Source organism: Phaethon aethereus, assembly GCF_964289735.1.
Source record: "Phaethon aethereus genome assembly, chromosome: 23".
Lineage (NCBI taxonomy): Eukaryota > Metazoa > Chordata > Aves > Phaethontiformes > Phaethontidae > Phaethon > Phaethon aethereus.
This window is the reverse complement of record NC_138599.1, coordinates 1,411,631-1,427,945: the sequence shown is the minus strand read 5'-3', so window position 1 is coordinate 1,427,945 and position 16,315 is coordinate 1,411,631. Positions and strand designations below refer to the sequence as shown.

The following is a 16,315-nucleotide window of genomic DNA, read 5'->3' as shown; positions in this document are numbered from 1 at the left end:
TGCAAGTATTTTGCTGTTTTGCTGATTTTTGTAGAGAAGATGACTGAATTTCACAGAAAAATCACAGTCACAGTTTATGAAAATGGACAGTTGCATCTTGTAAGTTAGTGTTATAACGTCCTCATTCAATGTATAATGACCTGTGCACTCCCACAATCTCTTATTATGAATGCTATAAATGTAATTTTTACAAGGTAGCTGTCTATCTAGATGTTCTTTGTAGTGAATGGAAAAAAATAGACACTCGTGTGTAAGGCCTCTAGGAACTAGAAGTAATTCTACAAACTATTTCTGACAGTACTAATAACAGTATGACAACTCAGTCTCTTTTCTCTGTAGGAAATGATTGGGCACTAATCTGGCTAAATGCAAAAGAGTTTATAGTATGAAAAAAGACCACATCTCATGAAACCATGTTTTGTTTTCCTCAGGGGTTACTTTTTACAGGGCAAGCTCATGGAGAAAGTTGATGGCAGAGAGGAGGAGAGACCCAAGGAGAAGCAGATGGCTTGCCACTATGTTTATCCACATTTGTCAGCCAGCAGTTGAAAGGATGGAGAAACAAGGTGGGAGTCTTGCAAGATGTTCTGGTTTGATGGATGATAGAGATCCGGCCTCTCTCCTCTACAGCCAGTAGTTGATTTAATCTGCTAAAGTTGTGTGATAATTGACGTAAACTCAGTGTACTCGTTTTGATAAGAGGAAAAGTATCTAATATGTATCCAGAAATTGGCTTACTATTTCCAGGATAAAGGACACTGTTTCTTCTGAGGGTGTTTATCCCATACGAATACTCTTAGTGAGAGGTTGGCTTTGTATTCCAAAATGGTCTGAGCTGAGCATCTGTATGACCTGGAAAACTTCAAATTAATATTGGCATCTTCCTGGATGAGTGATGACCTTATGTTGGGGGCGGGGGCGGGGGGAGGATATACAGAGTCCAAGAATGCAAGTCTGCAAGATAGTGGGGATTGGTGTGAACTGGGAGAGCAAGAAGGAGTTGAGCAATAGCACATGGCACAGTTGAGCAAGGTTGCTTTCAGCAGATAATCAATCCAATATGAGGCCATGGGCTAGGCAGACGAAAGCTGCGGAGAAGGCATGTTTTCGATCACAGTGCAATAAGTAATTTTGTTGTTTCTTTCAGAGGAGGATTTTTATAAAAAGGAAAGGGGGAAGGGATTTTCTCAAACAGAAGAGGATGAAATAAAAGAACATGATCTGGCCTGGAATGATTCTTTAGACCACTAACAGCAAAACACTGGAATGGATTGACTATAATAAAATATGGTTGAAATACTGGTGTCAAATTGTATTCAAAGGGTATTGTTTCTTTATCTAAGTAAGCAAGCTATCTTCTGCCTAAATGGTTTCTACTTGGCAGTTTTCTGCTAATAAAATCTCTGTCATTAGAAGTCCTTACATGTTCACAACTACTGTAGGTATTTTGAATTTCATTTTCAAAATAGCAATTACAATTAGCCAACTAAGCCAAATTATTTTGCATGTTATGACAAAGGTCTACTTCACTTGAAGTGCTTTTCTCTAATACTAATGAAATGAAAACATAGACTGTAGGCTACACCTGAATAAAATAAATACTTTTTTTTTTTCCTGAAGAATGTTCTCCCCCTTAAAGCAGAGATCCCTTTGTTCACAGATCCCAAAGCAAGTCAATACTATGCTCAAGTAATGAAGACTCTTAGCAATTCCTGTAGTTTGGGGAGGTGCTGGAGGACCACTGTTAAGACATGAAAATCTGAAAAAGACAGGCTCTGTTGATTGTAAATGTCAATCTAGTTCAAAACTGACTTTTCATCATTACCTTTTTTTCTGTACATTCAGTACTGAATCCACATCATCTTTGGTGTGTGCCTGAGTGCTCATCGCCCCTCAGATCTTGAAGGAAGAAGAGCTGCTGCTGTGGGTGTTAGTGTAGACAAGTTGAATGACAAGATACTCTGTACATACACACATGTAACTCCTTAGAACTGGTCTGATGTACTGTCTGTGTGAATTGGTGGTGGCTGGAGGATCAGTGTGGAGCCATGTGAAGGGAGGCCTGTCAGAAACGATTCAAAAGGTGGGCAACTGCCTTCAAAGGTTTCTTCCAACCCAAAGATTCTATGATTCAGAGCTAGGTCTCCACAGAGCATCTCTTCATCCACAGTTCCCCTCCCGGCTTTTGCCACAGGCCTTAGCTATGGCAAAATGGTGCCTGTAAAAACTCCCGGCTCCGCGTCTCCTGCTAAATGCTCTCTGTGATTTCTGAACCAGCTCGGGCTCTGTCACGCAAAAATGGAACAAAAGCCCAGCCGAAGTGGAGGGGACTGATAAAATGGCCTTCCCGTTGCTCTCTTCGCTTCCCACCTGCCTTCCCGCAGGTACGCCTTCGGGCAGCCGCCGGCCGAACCGGCAGGGAGCTCCCATCCCAAATTGCCTCCGCACGCCGGTTAATCCGTTAATTTCATTTTTTGGCGATAAACTCCTCCCGCAGGGGCCGCCGCCGCCACCCTGCCCCGAGTCGGAGCGCGTCCGAGCCCCGGCCGGCTCCTCCGCGGGCCGGGCACGGGTCCGAGCCCCGGGCCGCCGCCGAGCCGGCTCCGCGATCCGCGCCGCGTTTCGTAGGCGGCCGGGAGCGCCACTCGGCGCTTCCAGTCCCCCTCTGCGCGGCCTGCGCTGCACTATTTGAGGCGGGCGCGGGTGGAAGAACACGGCGGTGCCAACCGTCGCGTGAAGGCGGTGGCGCAGGAATCCAGGCTGCGGTGCTGAGGCCGCCTGTCAGTCAGCGCGGCGGCGCCGGGACGCGGCCGGGGCGCAGCCGGCAGAAGGTGGTGCAGGGAGCGCGCGCGGTAACGGAGCCGGAGCGCGGCCGGCAGCGGGGAGGAGTGGCGAAGGAAGACGCGGGGGGGGGGGGTTGAAAGGAAAAAAAAAAAAAAAAAGAATAAAAGAAGCGAGCTGCGTTTCTTCTGAACGTCAGGAAAAGGCTATTTCACGAGCGGCTCCTTCTTCCCCAGCCGGCTGCGATGCTGCTAGCTACTGTGCTGCCCTGGACGTTGTTTTTGCTTGGAGCCGCAGGTACGCCTGGGGCCGGGGCGGTAGGGCGCTGCCCAGGGCTGGGGCGGGGTAGTGCTGGGACCTGGCGGGGCGAACAATGGGATCGGGCGGACCCCGCCGCCGCCGCCCTGCGCTGCCGCCGGCCGTGGCGGGGGGGAGGAAAGACAGCCCATGGTGAGGTCCCCCCCTCCCAGCCGCGCCCGATGTGCGTGGCGGGGTGGCTGAGGCGTGCACATTGTTCGCTGTCGTGGGAGCCGGAGGGGAAAGATGGCTCGCGCTGTGTGAATTTGACAGGAGGAAGCGGGGGGGAGGGGGGGTAGGTGAGAAGGGTGTGAGCGAGTGGCGGCTTCTGCGCTCTGGTGCCGCTGTCCGCGGGTGCGACGGGAGGAATCACTCCCCCCGCTGGAGCCCACCTCCCCCGGACTGGGGTTTCGGTGTGATGTGAATCCCAGACAATGGAGATGGGGAAACAGGAGGCGAGCGAGGCAGGGAGGATGCTACGTGCGCTGTGTTAATGGTGTCGCCGTGCGAGCAGGCGGTGGATTTTCGTTGTCGCGTCGACTTCCCTTGTGAATATTGAGAATGCTAGTGCGCTCCGCAGCGGTGCCCACCCCCTCCGCCCCCGCCCGTCCGCCCGCCCGCCCTCCCTCCTTTTTGCAAGCGGTGCATATGTGGGGCAGGAATTGCAGCGAGCGCAGGGAGGGAAGAGATGCGATTGCAATTAAAAGTGGGGGTTAGAACAGCTGTAAAAAAAAAAAAAGCGGAGGGGAGCAGGACAACTGACAGTCGTGGGGAAAGAGACAGGGCGCTGCGGGGGGGGCTCCGGGGCGGGGGCGCGGGCCGCGCGCCGCTGCCGTTAAGGGAGCGGCAGCCGGGCGCGAGCGCCACTGCTCGCAGGGGAGGGCGGGAGGGGTCGGCGGCGGGCGCGGCCAATCGGGAGCGGGCGGCCGCGAGCGGGAGCGGCCGTTGGCCGCTTGGGTCGCCAACGTCCGTAACGGCCCGGTGCCCCGGCTGCCCGCCTCACCTGCGCTGGCCCGGGCCGCTCGCCCCGGGAGACGACAGGTCGGTTGGGTGCGGCTACGGCCACACCTGTGCTGCCACCGCCCCCTCCGCCAGCGCGCCCGTGGTCCGCCCCGACGTGCGGCGTTCCTGTTGCCAACCTTCGGCGAGCCTTATCGTCGCAAACCCTTTGCTGTGCGCTGTCCTTAGCCACGCTCACTAGGAAGTGTTCCCCGGAGCCTTCTGCGCCCACTCTTGGCTACTGCTTTCTCCCTACCCTACAGCTCATCGACCGCCTCCCAACTCCTCCCACCCCTTCTTTGCAAGCACAGTGGCCTAAAGCACCCACACCGATTGTCCCTGCTATCTTTACCTCAAAACTGTCGTTGCCTTTACTTCTTGCAGCCCCTTCTCAGCTCATTATTGCGTAACTACTTCCCAGTCGCGCCTGCTGTTATCTCAGTAAAGCTAGCGCTCTGTCCAGATCCCTGCTCGCTCGGGGTAGCTCCTGTACCTGTTTCTGTGTCCTTGCAGTGTACCCCAGTGCACTACTCGTTCCCATCACTGCTATTGCAGACCTCGCTTCAGTGCTGTCTTTAACTACCAGAAATCCTCACTGCCTCATTTGCATACTGATGATTCCTCATCTCCTTAAGAGCAATTACTTCTGCTGTAGCTCTGTACACTAACATAGTAACAATTGCTATCTTGTTGTGGCTCAATTCCAGCTCCCATCATGGTGGACCATTGCCACCAGTGTGCTCAAGTCTGTCACCAAATCAAGCCACCTGTTTAACATCAGCACAACACCTGTTCTTAACGATACACAGCTCTCGTGTCATAGCACTACTATGTGGCTTCTCTTTAATATTTAAAAAAATACTACTGCTTATTAGAGGGTATATGTAACAAATAAGGGAGGGTTGTCTTTCCATTTCTAGCACAGTTCTTCCCCTTAGCCAGCTCTGCATCTGGCTCAGCCACGCCCTCTAATCACCATCTCTGCATACATTCGTGGTCTCAGCCATTATAAGATGCCAGACTACTATCTGTGATTCTGTAGCTATTACCTCTCTGACACATTCACACAGGGCTTTCTCAGCAGTGGGAGGGGAGACTAAAGCATTTTTTTAAGGGGAAATAGATGGGAGTAAGCAAAGAAAAATTATCTGGATATCATCTGTTGCCCCACTCAAATACATGTTTATCCAATAATAATAATTTTGAATGTGTAGAGTGCCTAGGAAGCTACACAGCTGAAACTGGGCTCTTAAATCAGCATAAAATGGAGAACACAAAAAAACCCCACCCCAAATAAAACATATAGATAGCTAGAACAAAGCAGCAGCAATGTTTGTGCTAAAAGCAGCACTCAGCACAGCAGTTATGTTTTCCGTACTAAAGTATGCATTGGTCTGCTAAAGCTTGTAACTTCTTTTTTTCCCAGCTGACCTCACCACAGTCTGTGATGGGGGGAGAAAGGCTATTGCTTTGGGCTTTGGAAGCTATGATGTTGAAGGAGATGTCAGTGAAAGGGGGGGAGCAGCTAAGGGGATGCTTATAAAGAAATGCTAACTACAGCTTTACAGTTGCTTAAATGTAAGAGGAGGCAAGAGGTGCATGCTTATTAGTGAAGAATCCTTGAAGAGACTGTTGTCTGAGCGACAGTTAGGTGGTAGGTTCAGAACAAAAGCATGTCTTTACATATTTTAGAATAATTCCACATTTTGTATGTATTCCTGTGGCCTGTGACAGTGATGTTTTATTTAATCTACTATTAAATTAAAACATTCTCTTTATAATTTAGAAGCTGATTGATAGGCACAGCAGACGGCTCATCTCCTTTCTGTTACATCCTGAGAACTATGGCTTCTTAAATAATAGAGAGTATTTTGTATAAACTTTATCCTCTTGATGTATGAACTTCAAAAAGTCCTGACTTGACGGTGGGATTTTTTTGGGGGTGGGTTTTTTTGTGGGTTGGTTTTTGTTTTGCTTTGGGTTTTTTTGTTTGTTTGGTTGTTTTTTTGGGGGGTGGGGGGTGGGACACACACTTACTATAATAGTAATTTAATGAATACCCAGTTTTTAAGAGTTAAGGGTTGTGTCTGGTCTCCAGACTGAAAGTGCACTCACTTTTCTTGGCTCATTTCCAGAAACTTGCTTTAAGGATAGATTTTTCTGCGATTGGATATAAGTCATTGGTTTATTGTTAATAGAGAATGGCATGGTTTTTTGAGGGGTTTTGTTTGTTTGTTTGGGGGGGGGTTTGGTAATGCCATGGATTTGCCTTGACTGGCTGGGAGGAAAGCAGAACCAATTGATGAGGGAGGAGGAGGGGATACTACATCTGCTGCTATCAGTCTGCAAGGAACAGAAAAATAGCTTTAGTAAGAGAGAAAAGCACATTTTTATTTTCTCATTTAGAAGGCCATCCTGCATTTTTACTCATTATTTAATAGACCTGGTGATACTGTTTATATAGGGAATGCACAATTCTAAGTTTGTTGTTGGTTTTCTTGGGTGGCTTTTGAAGCATTGGTTTTGCAGGGCAGTATACTTCTGTATGATTTGATCTGTCAATAACAGTTCTGTTGTACTCTAATTCACAACTTACTATTTGCAAGGCACATATTAGGAAGTTCCCAAAATGCCTGTGTAAGAAAACTGGGAGAAGCTGTTGTCTTTGGAAGTATGCCTTATAGCTTTTATGCAGGGAACTATCAGAAATATTCAAGTATTTTTCAGGTGCAGTGGAAAGATGGTGTCTTTGTTGTTTTCCCAATTCTATACTCTCACAAAGATCTGAAATGTGAGCTAAAGTTAAGCAGCTCAATTGTAAATATAAAAGTTTGAAAACAACCAGGAAACAAAATTGTGTTGTCTTCCTACAATAGCTTTCTATAACAGGGAGTACATCTGGGAATAACTTGGCTGAGGGTGTGTCTGCCAAGAGAACTACAGCTCCCAGGCATCTCCACTTTGCTGAATGGTGTCCTTTGCGCATGTTTTCGTAGGACTAGATGTGTTGCTTTTCGATCGCGACACTCTCAAGTCCTGGAGGGGAAGAAAGAGCCACCAGGCAAATAGACTTTGAGACAGAAAAATCACAGAAGCAAATTTGAAGGTCAGATGTTTGCTGGCTCTGGCTGCTTTTTGTTTGGGAAAACACATTACCATCGTTTAAAGCCCTTGCTGATGCAAAGGGATGTAAATTAGGTGGGTTTGGCGGTAGTGCCATTATGCCCTTTCAGTTCATGGTGTTGAAATGCAGCTTCCCCACTGCAGCTGCTCATTAGGAATGTTGCGTTTTGAAGTTACCGTGAGAGCCAAATGGTGGGCTTTCAGGCCCTTCTGATACATTGCATTTGTAAGTGTGAGGCAGTCACTACTGAGTGTCAGAATGAGATTTTTCTGTGGTTTTTAGTTTACAGTATAGGTGCCTGAAGAAAGTGGAATAGATAAAAATCAAGGATAAACTTCAGATTAAAAGAATTTTTTCACTTACAGTTCAAGTCCAATAGCTTCCACTATATTTGTCTAAGGTGATGATAAGGCAGATGCAGTTTCTGGACCTTCCAAGGATAAATGAAAGAAAATCTTGTGCCAAAATATGTTGAGGGTAGATGATGATGGATTTGAAAATTACTAAGGCTGTCTGACAGCTTCTGGTTTTGCATTCTTTGGACCTCATTATGGGCTTTGGCATCTGAGGTTGCTTTTGTTTTATCACAAGCAATATGTATATTACAGGTACTTTAGTAAAAGTATTGTTTGGATAAATGTAGAACATCAATAGTCTTAGTCCTGATAACTTCAGATTTTTAGGCAGCTGCTGATGGAAAAGCTGATTTTTGGGGAATAGCTAACAATGGAAGGCTTATCCTGCTAAGCAAGTGCAAGTTGCTTTAAGATACCGAAGTCCTTCTCTGAAGAAGCAGCAGCTGTGGGCTATATTCACATACATCCAGCTGTACTTAATAGCTGGATGAGTTATCTAAATTCTTAAGCCATCACAGTTAAAAAGTAAGTAATTAGGATGGATATCTAGTAATCATTTAGGCTTGTGTATTTGCAGCAGAAACAAGGGAGCCGTGTAACATTTGGAGAAAATAAGATGTTTGTGCCTGAAGATTAATATGTCTCAACTTTCTACTGAATGTTCAGAATTAGACCTCAGATTTAAAAATAAGGGAGAGATTTTACAGCTCAAATCTATAATTGTTCACTTTTTCTACAGTGCAGGTTCTGTGCTTCTTCCCTCTCCAGATAACGAAGGTACTAAAGGTCTGTAAGGCTCTGACTGTCCACAGAAATCAGGAGTAAACTTGGCATTATTTGTCTTAAGGCCATGTCACAGAGGGATCCAAAAACAGGGAATGGCAGAAACTGATCCTACAACTATTTCTGCTAGCAATTTGTAATGGCAGGGATTAAGCCCTATATCTGTAAATATGATGCAAGAAAATTAAGTTTAGGCTAGAGACAGTAATGTGATACGTGTTGTAGTTGATCCTTTAGCTGTTTGCATCCTAGATCTTATGACAAGACAGATACAGAGATCCACAGGGAGTTGCCTGATTTAGTATAAACCTGGTAGAATGGTGGGGAAAACAATTTGGAAATCCATTGAAATGGTGAATTTCTTACAACGGAGAAACGGTTTGATTTATTCTGAGTTAAAACAAATATCCATCACCTTATCAGGTTATTGTTTGCCAGGACAGAATGCATATAAAGAAACTCTTGACAGTATTAAGTGTTCCAAAATCATCAGTCTCATAATGTCTTGAATGAAAATATTTTTGTTTTTTTCATAGATAAGTTTTTGAGACTGTTAAAACAACTGGGACTTTGTAAATCAGGATAGGTACTTTTCAAAATTTGTTATTGATATTAAAAGTACAGAAGATGTGTTAGTTTTCTTAAAATCCATCTACTCAGCACTGGCAAGACCATGTTTTCTGGGCTCCCCAGTACAAAAAAAAAGATACGGACTTACTGGACTGAGTCCAATGGAGGGCCACAAAGATGGTGAAGGGGCTGAAGCATCTTTTGTATGAGGAGAGTTTGAGAAAGGCTGAGACTCTTTAGCGTAGGAAAGAGAAGACTTGAGGGGATCTTAATGTGGATAAATACCTGATGGGAGGGAATGAAGAAGGAAACCAGGCTTTCCTCAGTGATTCCCAGTGACAAGGCAAGAGGTAACAGGAACAAAACTGGTATACAGGAAGTCCTGTCTGAACATAAGAAAACAGACACCCCCCCGCCTTTCTGTTGTTGTTGTTGGGAGGGTGGTAGTTGAATCCTGAAACAGGCTGCCCAGAGAGTTTGTGGAGCCTCCATGCATGGAGGCATTCAAAACCCATCTGGACAGACTCCTGGGTAACCTGCTGTTGCTGTCTCTCACTGTTGGCCTAGGTGATCTTGAAAGGTCCTTTCCAACCTCAGTGATTCTGTGATTTTTTTTAGTACAGCAACTGCTATAAAAATAGTTATTATAGATGCTTATTTAAATATTTAATTTACTTTTTTCATTTGTTGTTTATATTAGTAATATGTAGCAGCCTTGAAAACTTGAAGATAAACAAGAATCTTAAGTATTGGTTACTGGTTTATGTTTAATAATAATTTACCTTGCTGGTTAACTTGAAATGCCTTTCTGAAGATGTAAAGGGAGTGTTTAAACCTGTGTGAAATAAAAGGTTAGAATAAGAAATGAGTTACTTGCCGTATTCAGACTACATCTTGAGCTCATTTTGGGCAGACTATGGTGTATCGGTCCTTTCCATAGGAGAGGAGTTGTACACGGAAAGTGTAGTTGACCAGGTGATAAATGATGAAAAGTAGTGATGAAAATTTCTTACAATGGAAATAGAAAATCAGTGTCTCCAAATCTGAATGGGCTTTTCTGGATGTTTCGTGTATTGTATCTCTTGCCCCAAAAAGCAACTATATGAAAAAACCCACATCTTTAAATGTTGCTGGAACTGCAATATATTTATACAGAAGTTAATTAATTGTCACTGAAATTAGTTTTTGATATTGTAAACTTTCTTGTTTTATTTAAAAAACCCCTAAATCTTTATTAAAAAGTGCAGCTAATTACAGCGGGTTTTAAATGCAGTCTTCTTAACATGAAGATTGATGTACATTAAGGATTTGAAAATTGAAATCCCATTTTTTTCAGTGCCTTCATATTTAGGATATTCAAGGCTGCATTTAAATATGATACAAAAGATGAACAGCCAATTTGGTGTTGTTTACACAATATTAGCAAATTGGTCTTAATGTGTGGGATTACTGCATAATCTTATGTTTAAAATAAACACTGGAAATAATTGAAGAAACCTCAGAATTTGGAAATGCTTCTTGGTGGTTCTTGACATCCCACTAAAAATCAGGCTGTCTTTGCATATTAATCACTCTTTCAAAGGAAGTTTGCCTTATTTGCGTTGTGCATGCACTGAGGAGTCCTATAGTGTGCCTGAGAAAAAAAAGGGGGGGATATTGGAATTGTTCTCAAAAGGGGTTTTTATTCCATTCAAGGGAAAAGACTGAATGCAGGAGAATTAGCACAGTGTTTTATGGAAGAACAGCCCCATTTGGTCATGGCATTTCATGTGGAGGAGTCCTGGTTTGTAAGGAGTCTGAACGGTGGGGGTAGGGTTAAGAGGGGAATGACTTGTCATTGTATGGATACAAGATACTCTCAATTAAATGTGCAAATACTCTGTGGATTATCAGGCAATTAGGGTTCAAAACAAAATGTTGGTGAAGTGTTTAATGTTTGCGTATTATGAATACAGTGGCCAAAACTCTAGGCGTTGATACCTTTGGAAAACATGTGGAAGATGTAAAGACTGGGGAAATGTTCAGGTTGTGTAAATTTTGGAATAACAAGATTTCTTAGGCCTACATCACTCTTTTGGTAATGTGACTTTACATTACTTCAACTGTTACATTGGAGCAATGTGGGGTGACATGTTAATGAGTCTTGCTACCTTTGTACTCTTCCTGTCCTGGATGCAAATCCAGGAAAGGTGAGCTTTTCCGTTGCTTATTCAAGGATGTCTACTGTAAAAGTAAGGAAGATGTTTGACAGTCTCAAAAAAACTAAAGAATTTTTATTCTGAGATTTTGAAACATGAGCTTTAGGGAAATGGTAGAGATGATTTGATGAGTCATAGCTGTCAAAGTATTTTGCTTGGTATCCTAAATGAGAAGATGTACAGATAAAAGATATGTGTGTGTGTATACTCTTTATGTAGTACACTATAGTGGTAATTTTATTTTGAAAGGCGCTGTGGTACAATGAGTAAGAGTATTGGCCCGCAAGTTGAGTCTGTGATTGTGCTGGTTACAAGTAGTGTTATCAACAGCTTCCGTTCTAAGTACAGGTGAAACCTAATCTATTCCTGTGGTGACATTTTTTTCTGCTGAAGGCAATGGAGAAATAAAGACGTCTGTTGGAGGGAGAAACTGCAGCTCAGACGTCTAATCTAATTACTGTACTTCCCCAATCCAAACATGTTATCACACGTTTGTGTTTAATCAATAATATAGAGCTCTATTGTTTCCTCAGGTCCTTGGTATCTTTGTTGCTTATCCTTGCATTATCAATTCCTTGGGCGCATTTTCTTACACTGAAATAACTTAATTTTGTTCTACTAGAAAAATATCAGATAGCTTCCTTTTAATGTGAAATTCACAAGGTTCCGAGTGAAGTAATATGAGAACCAGTAGGAGTTTTCGAAACACTCTATGAACTGAAGACAGAAGAGAAGTCTTGAGTGTTGATGTTCTGGCTGGGGTAAGGTTGATTTTTAACTTGAAAAAGTATTTCCAGAAGTTAAACACAGGAACGGAGCTCTTGGTGTTTTTATCATTGCTGTCTGTAATACTAAGTGATATCTTGTTAGCTGAACAGAATGGGTTTTTTTGTTGTGAATATGAGGAATTTTTTTTGTAAATTGGGTAACGCTATTAATGCAAGAAGACGGGAAGAGCATTTTTCTGATAAATTTCCACAGTTTTTTGTATTTTAGTGAGAATGGTTGGGTTTATGATTTATGTGTGCAAGTGCATATATTTTAGGGTAGAAATGGAAAGATTTTCATAATGTATCAAAGCTTTGCCTGTATGTTGTTGCAGTTACCACATCTACAGTCAGAAGGAAAAAAAAAAAACCCCTAAACCATCTATGCAATACAGTTTCTACTACTTTACACGTTTGTTTTCTTCATATGCTTCTATAAAGCACATTGCACTTCCAGTGTGTAGAGGTTAAGTATAGTAGCAAATAATATATACAACTAACGTTGATGTTATTTTTCCATCTGTGATGCATTTTAATGATAGCTGCCTTAATATTTAGTCATTGAATTGTTGTGCAAGCTGTGGCATTGTTATGATAAAACAATGCATTTATACAGTGCACTCTTGTATTTACTTTGAAAATCTTATAAATTATAACATTTTTTAAAACTTTCTCTTTAACTGTGGGTATAAATAACACTTATCAATGTGCCTAAAACATTCATTTTATGCAGTTCAGGATCTAGCATGCAAAATACATGCTCACAGTATTGGCTAATTATAATTTTTCAAGAACTTCATTTTGTGTTTTTGAAGATGTTAATACTGAGAGAAACAGTCATCAGACACTTGTGTATACTGTTTTAGAAAAATATAATCAGCAGCTGCTTGTCCAAGTAACTTACTAAATTATTCGTATTACTGCAAAATTCAAAAGAACAGACTGCTGTAACCATATTTCAATAGTAGTGTTTTCAAAAGATAATACCTTAGAAGTATAACATGCTTTTAGGTGTTGTGAACAGACATACAGAGTTACTCTATAGTCCCCTAAATCCTTTTGGAGTTTAATAACTTCATGATCTGAGGGATACAACTTGAAGGTGTTTAGCATTTATTGTATACTCCCTAGTGATTCATATTTGTTAGGGGGGAAAAAAAAAAACCCAACAGGTATATTGGAATACCATTAAGAAAATAAAATGTATGTATGTATTTATTATGGACACTTAGTCTGCAAGAACTAATGGATACTAAGAAAACTGTCATAAGTGAAAATCTTAATGAATACTGTGAAGAGGTGTGAATCTGATCTAGCTTTTCTCCCTGCTATCATCACTAGAATTCTGGGTGGTCATTTCTCTGTTCCTTCTATCAGGATTGAACAGTAGCTAGATAAATACCTTGTTTCACGTTTGTAAAGCTTCTCTAGCTGTGTTCACCTCGCTAGCATTTTTTCTGTTCTAGCTGTTGTCTTTCTGCAGATGGAAATGTCTACAAGAAAAAGGAAGAACATTGCTTATCTCTCTGTTCTGTAGCAATTGCTTGTTTATTATTGTGGGGATTTTGTATGTACATTTTAAAAGCTGATTGGATGCAGAATTTTTTGAACCTTGGTCTTTAAGCTGAGTTGTGCTTAGGAGAACTCATTGGCCTGTAAGAGGAGGAATGGCATATGGAGTAAAGATTTAATTTAATATAGATTCAATTCGTTGCTTTGCCATTGTGTTTTTCTTTGTGGATGGGCTTTGGCCAGTCATCTCTGTAATTTTTCTCCATTTCTCTGTAAAATGAGTATTTCATAAAATACTTAATTTGTAAAAGCAAATTTAGAGTAGTTTGTGCTTTATGGGCAAAAATAATGCAAAGAATGAAATGCTGCTGTGTATGCTTGTGTTTTTATGTAGGAGAAGAGTGTAATTTTCCCCTTCAAACTAGCATGAATGTTAGCTCTAGATTAAGGCTACTCTGTGAAATGTCTCTGTTTAATAGAATAAAAGTTGTTTTGTCTAGGTACTTGAAAATGGGTATTTCTGTTGGTAGGATGCTTTTGTTCCTAGCAAAGGAGTGTATTTTTTAGGGTCATGCTTTTGTTCAGTTTGTTTTTGCATAATATCGGTCATTAGGAGGTAAATCCTGCACTTAGGCATGTGTGCAAAGCTGTTACCTACATCAGTGATAGTTATATGTAATAGTCAGGAAAGAACCTGTCTCACCTCTTCTGAGATACTGTGCTGAGGGATCAGGTCAAGTGGGCACCCTGCCAACATGATTACTGCAGAAGGTTCAGCATGATTACTTGAGTAAAGATGCATGTAAATCTGCCAAAGGCCATGCTTTCCAAATAAGCGGGCATTCCTGTGAGTTGAAATGAGTTGTGGTAATCTCTTACGCCTGCTGGAAAACCTAAGGGATTTAATTGAAAAAGGAAAAAAGTAGCCTTATGAGGAAGCATTTTTTTCCACATAGGACCTGCCTTACTGCTCACACTAAAATTAGTTTGATCTGCTCTTTCCAATAATGATTTGCTGTGGGTGGTTAGGAAAAAGTATAGAAAACTATTAAGTAAGTTTTGTATACTATTTCTATAGAAATATAGATATTTCTATCTATAGATAGAAAAGTAATCTTTCCCTTGCTAGATGCTCTCAGCTCTTTTAAATGGTAATACTGTTAGTATTTAAAACACTTAGCCTGTCAACATTTCATAGTATTTCATACTTCTGTTCTGTTGTAAGAGTGAAAAATCCACATCTTCATGCACCACCAGCAAATCTGAACTCCATCAAGTAATACATTAAACAAACTTATACCTGTCTAACTTATTCTTTTGCTCTGTCTCTCTGCCAGAAGATAACTTGCAGTGTATTGAAATGTTTTGACTGGACTCTTTTTTTAAATACATGTTTTCTGAAGCAGTTATGTTTCCATTAGTTTGCTAAAGAGACACTGAATATTCAGGTTAAAAAGATGCCCTTAGTACTTGGAGCAAAAGTTGTTGAAACAATATCTGAAGTATGTTTACCTTGTATTTTTCCTATACTCTGTGCGTAGTCACAGGGAAGACACACTCGAAATACTTCTCTTTTTACCAATAACAATGGCTTGTCTTTGCTTATACAACAACAGTAGAAATAAAATTGTTAGACACAAGCTTGTTGATTTTGCACTTGCATCATTTTATTGCTAAAATAATAACTTGTGGCAAATGAGAAAACTCTAAATGCTGTACTGTTATCATAATAGCAATAAATGAAAGCAATCACTTTTTTAATACGTACCCTTAAATTTCTGATAACCCATCTCTCTGTACTGTTTACCTTTTGAAAATGTTAATCGTCACAGAAAAGACTGAATGAGCTAATTATCTATAGGTGAAAGTCCTAGTGTATTCTGATTTCAAAACTTTTTTTTGTTAAAAAAAAGTGTCTGTATATGGAGAATACTTGTTTTATGAGGATGGATCTAGATTTAAATGAAATCACAAACCAAACGTGTACCAAATCATTGACCGTTTCTGTTGCAGTTATTGGTGAACTTAAGATTCTGTTTCCTTGTGGCTTTGTAGCTAGCTGAAGCCACTGTGTCAGGTCTAGAGAATGATTAGTGCCATATTCAGAAGCTTTTGTGTATTCCTAGTAGTTGTTTCTCATCAACCTAAATGGGTACATGCAAATAAGACTTGAGATAAAAATAGCAAATCCCACACTAATTTACTTTGTGTGTTAAGGCCCAGCATTATTTATGTATTTCTGCAATGTTTCGGAGTGCAAATGTAGTTGTGATTTATTATTTATTGGGACATACAGAAGTACCTGCAAGCATTAAAAAATGAAGGTATTTTCTTATCAGGTGAATGGTTTTATCTTATTCCCTTTTTCTTGTCTATTGCAGTGAGTAGTGGCACCAGAGAATTTAATTGAAGTGGTGAGTGAAAGCGATGCTGCTGATTCCTTTGGAATTTAGCACTTTAAATGGATTAGAACTAAAAATATCTCTGCCTGACATTGCATCAGATCTGGAAGTGTTTTAAAGTATCTGCATTTACATATTTGATGTAAATTAAAAAAAGATTTCCACACTGGAGCTAAATGATAGCGTTGTAAGCTCTCTGGCAGTTGGTATTCTTATGGGAACATCTGAATATTGGACATAATCGTAAAATTAACATGTATTTTTCTAAAATGGTAGTCCATAGAACAAGCGTTTCAGAAAGACCATGTAATCTTTGTTACATACAGGATATATAATTAATCCCTTTAGGTACGGGGAAGCCTTAACAGGAATTAAACTCCTTTTTTAACTCTGGGGTAGCATGGTATCTTTCAGCATCTTGACCGTATCTTACTATTTCACATGTAACTGTGCGTTGTACTTAGTGTTTTGAAATACCTCTGCTCTGTGTTTGTAGTCTTTTGTACCTTTGCAAAATGAGTAGAAT

General features: G+C 41.3%; 1 protein-coding gene across 2 annotated transcripts in view; it reads left to right on the top strand.

Annotated features, from left to right (window-relative positions):
* Window positions 1-2,431: 2,431 nt before the first annotated feature.
* Window positions 2,432-16,315, top strand: part of NCAM1 (neural cell adhesion molecule 1) — a 154,868-nt gene continuing 140,984 nt past the window's right edge. For both annotated transcript variants that reach the window (XM_082010007.1, XM_082010008.1), the window contains exon 1: window positions 2,432-3,078. In XM_082010007.1, coding sequence (XP_081866133.1) covers window positions 3,027-3,078 — 52 coding nt within the window. In that variant the 5' untranslated portion in view covers window positions 2,432-3,026. The remainder of the gene's footprint in view (window positions 3,079-16,315) is intronic.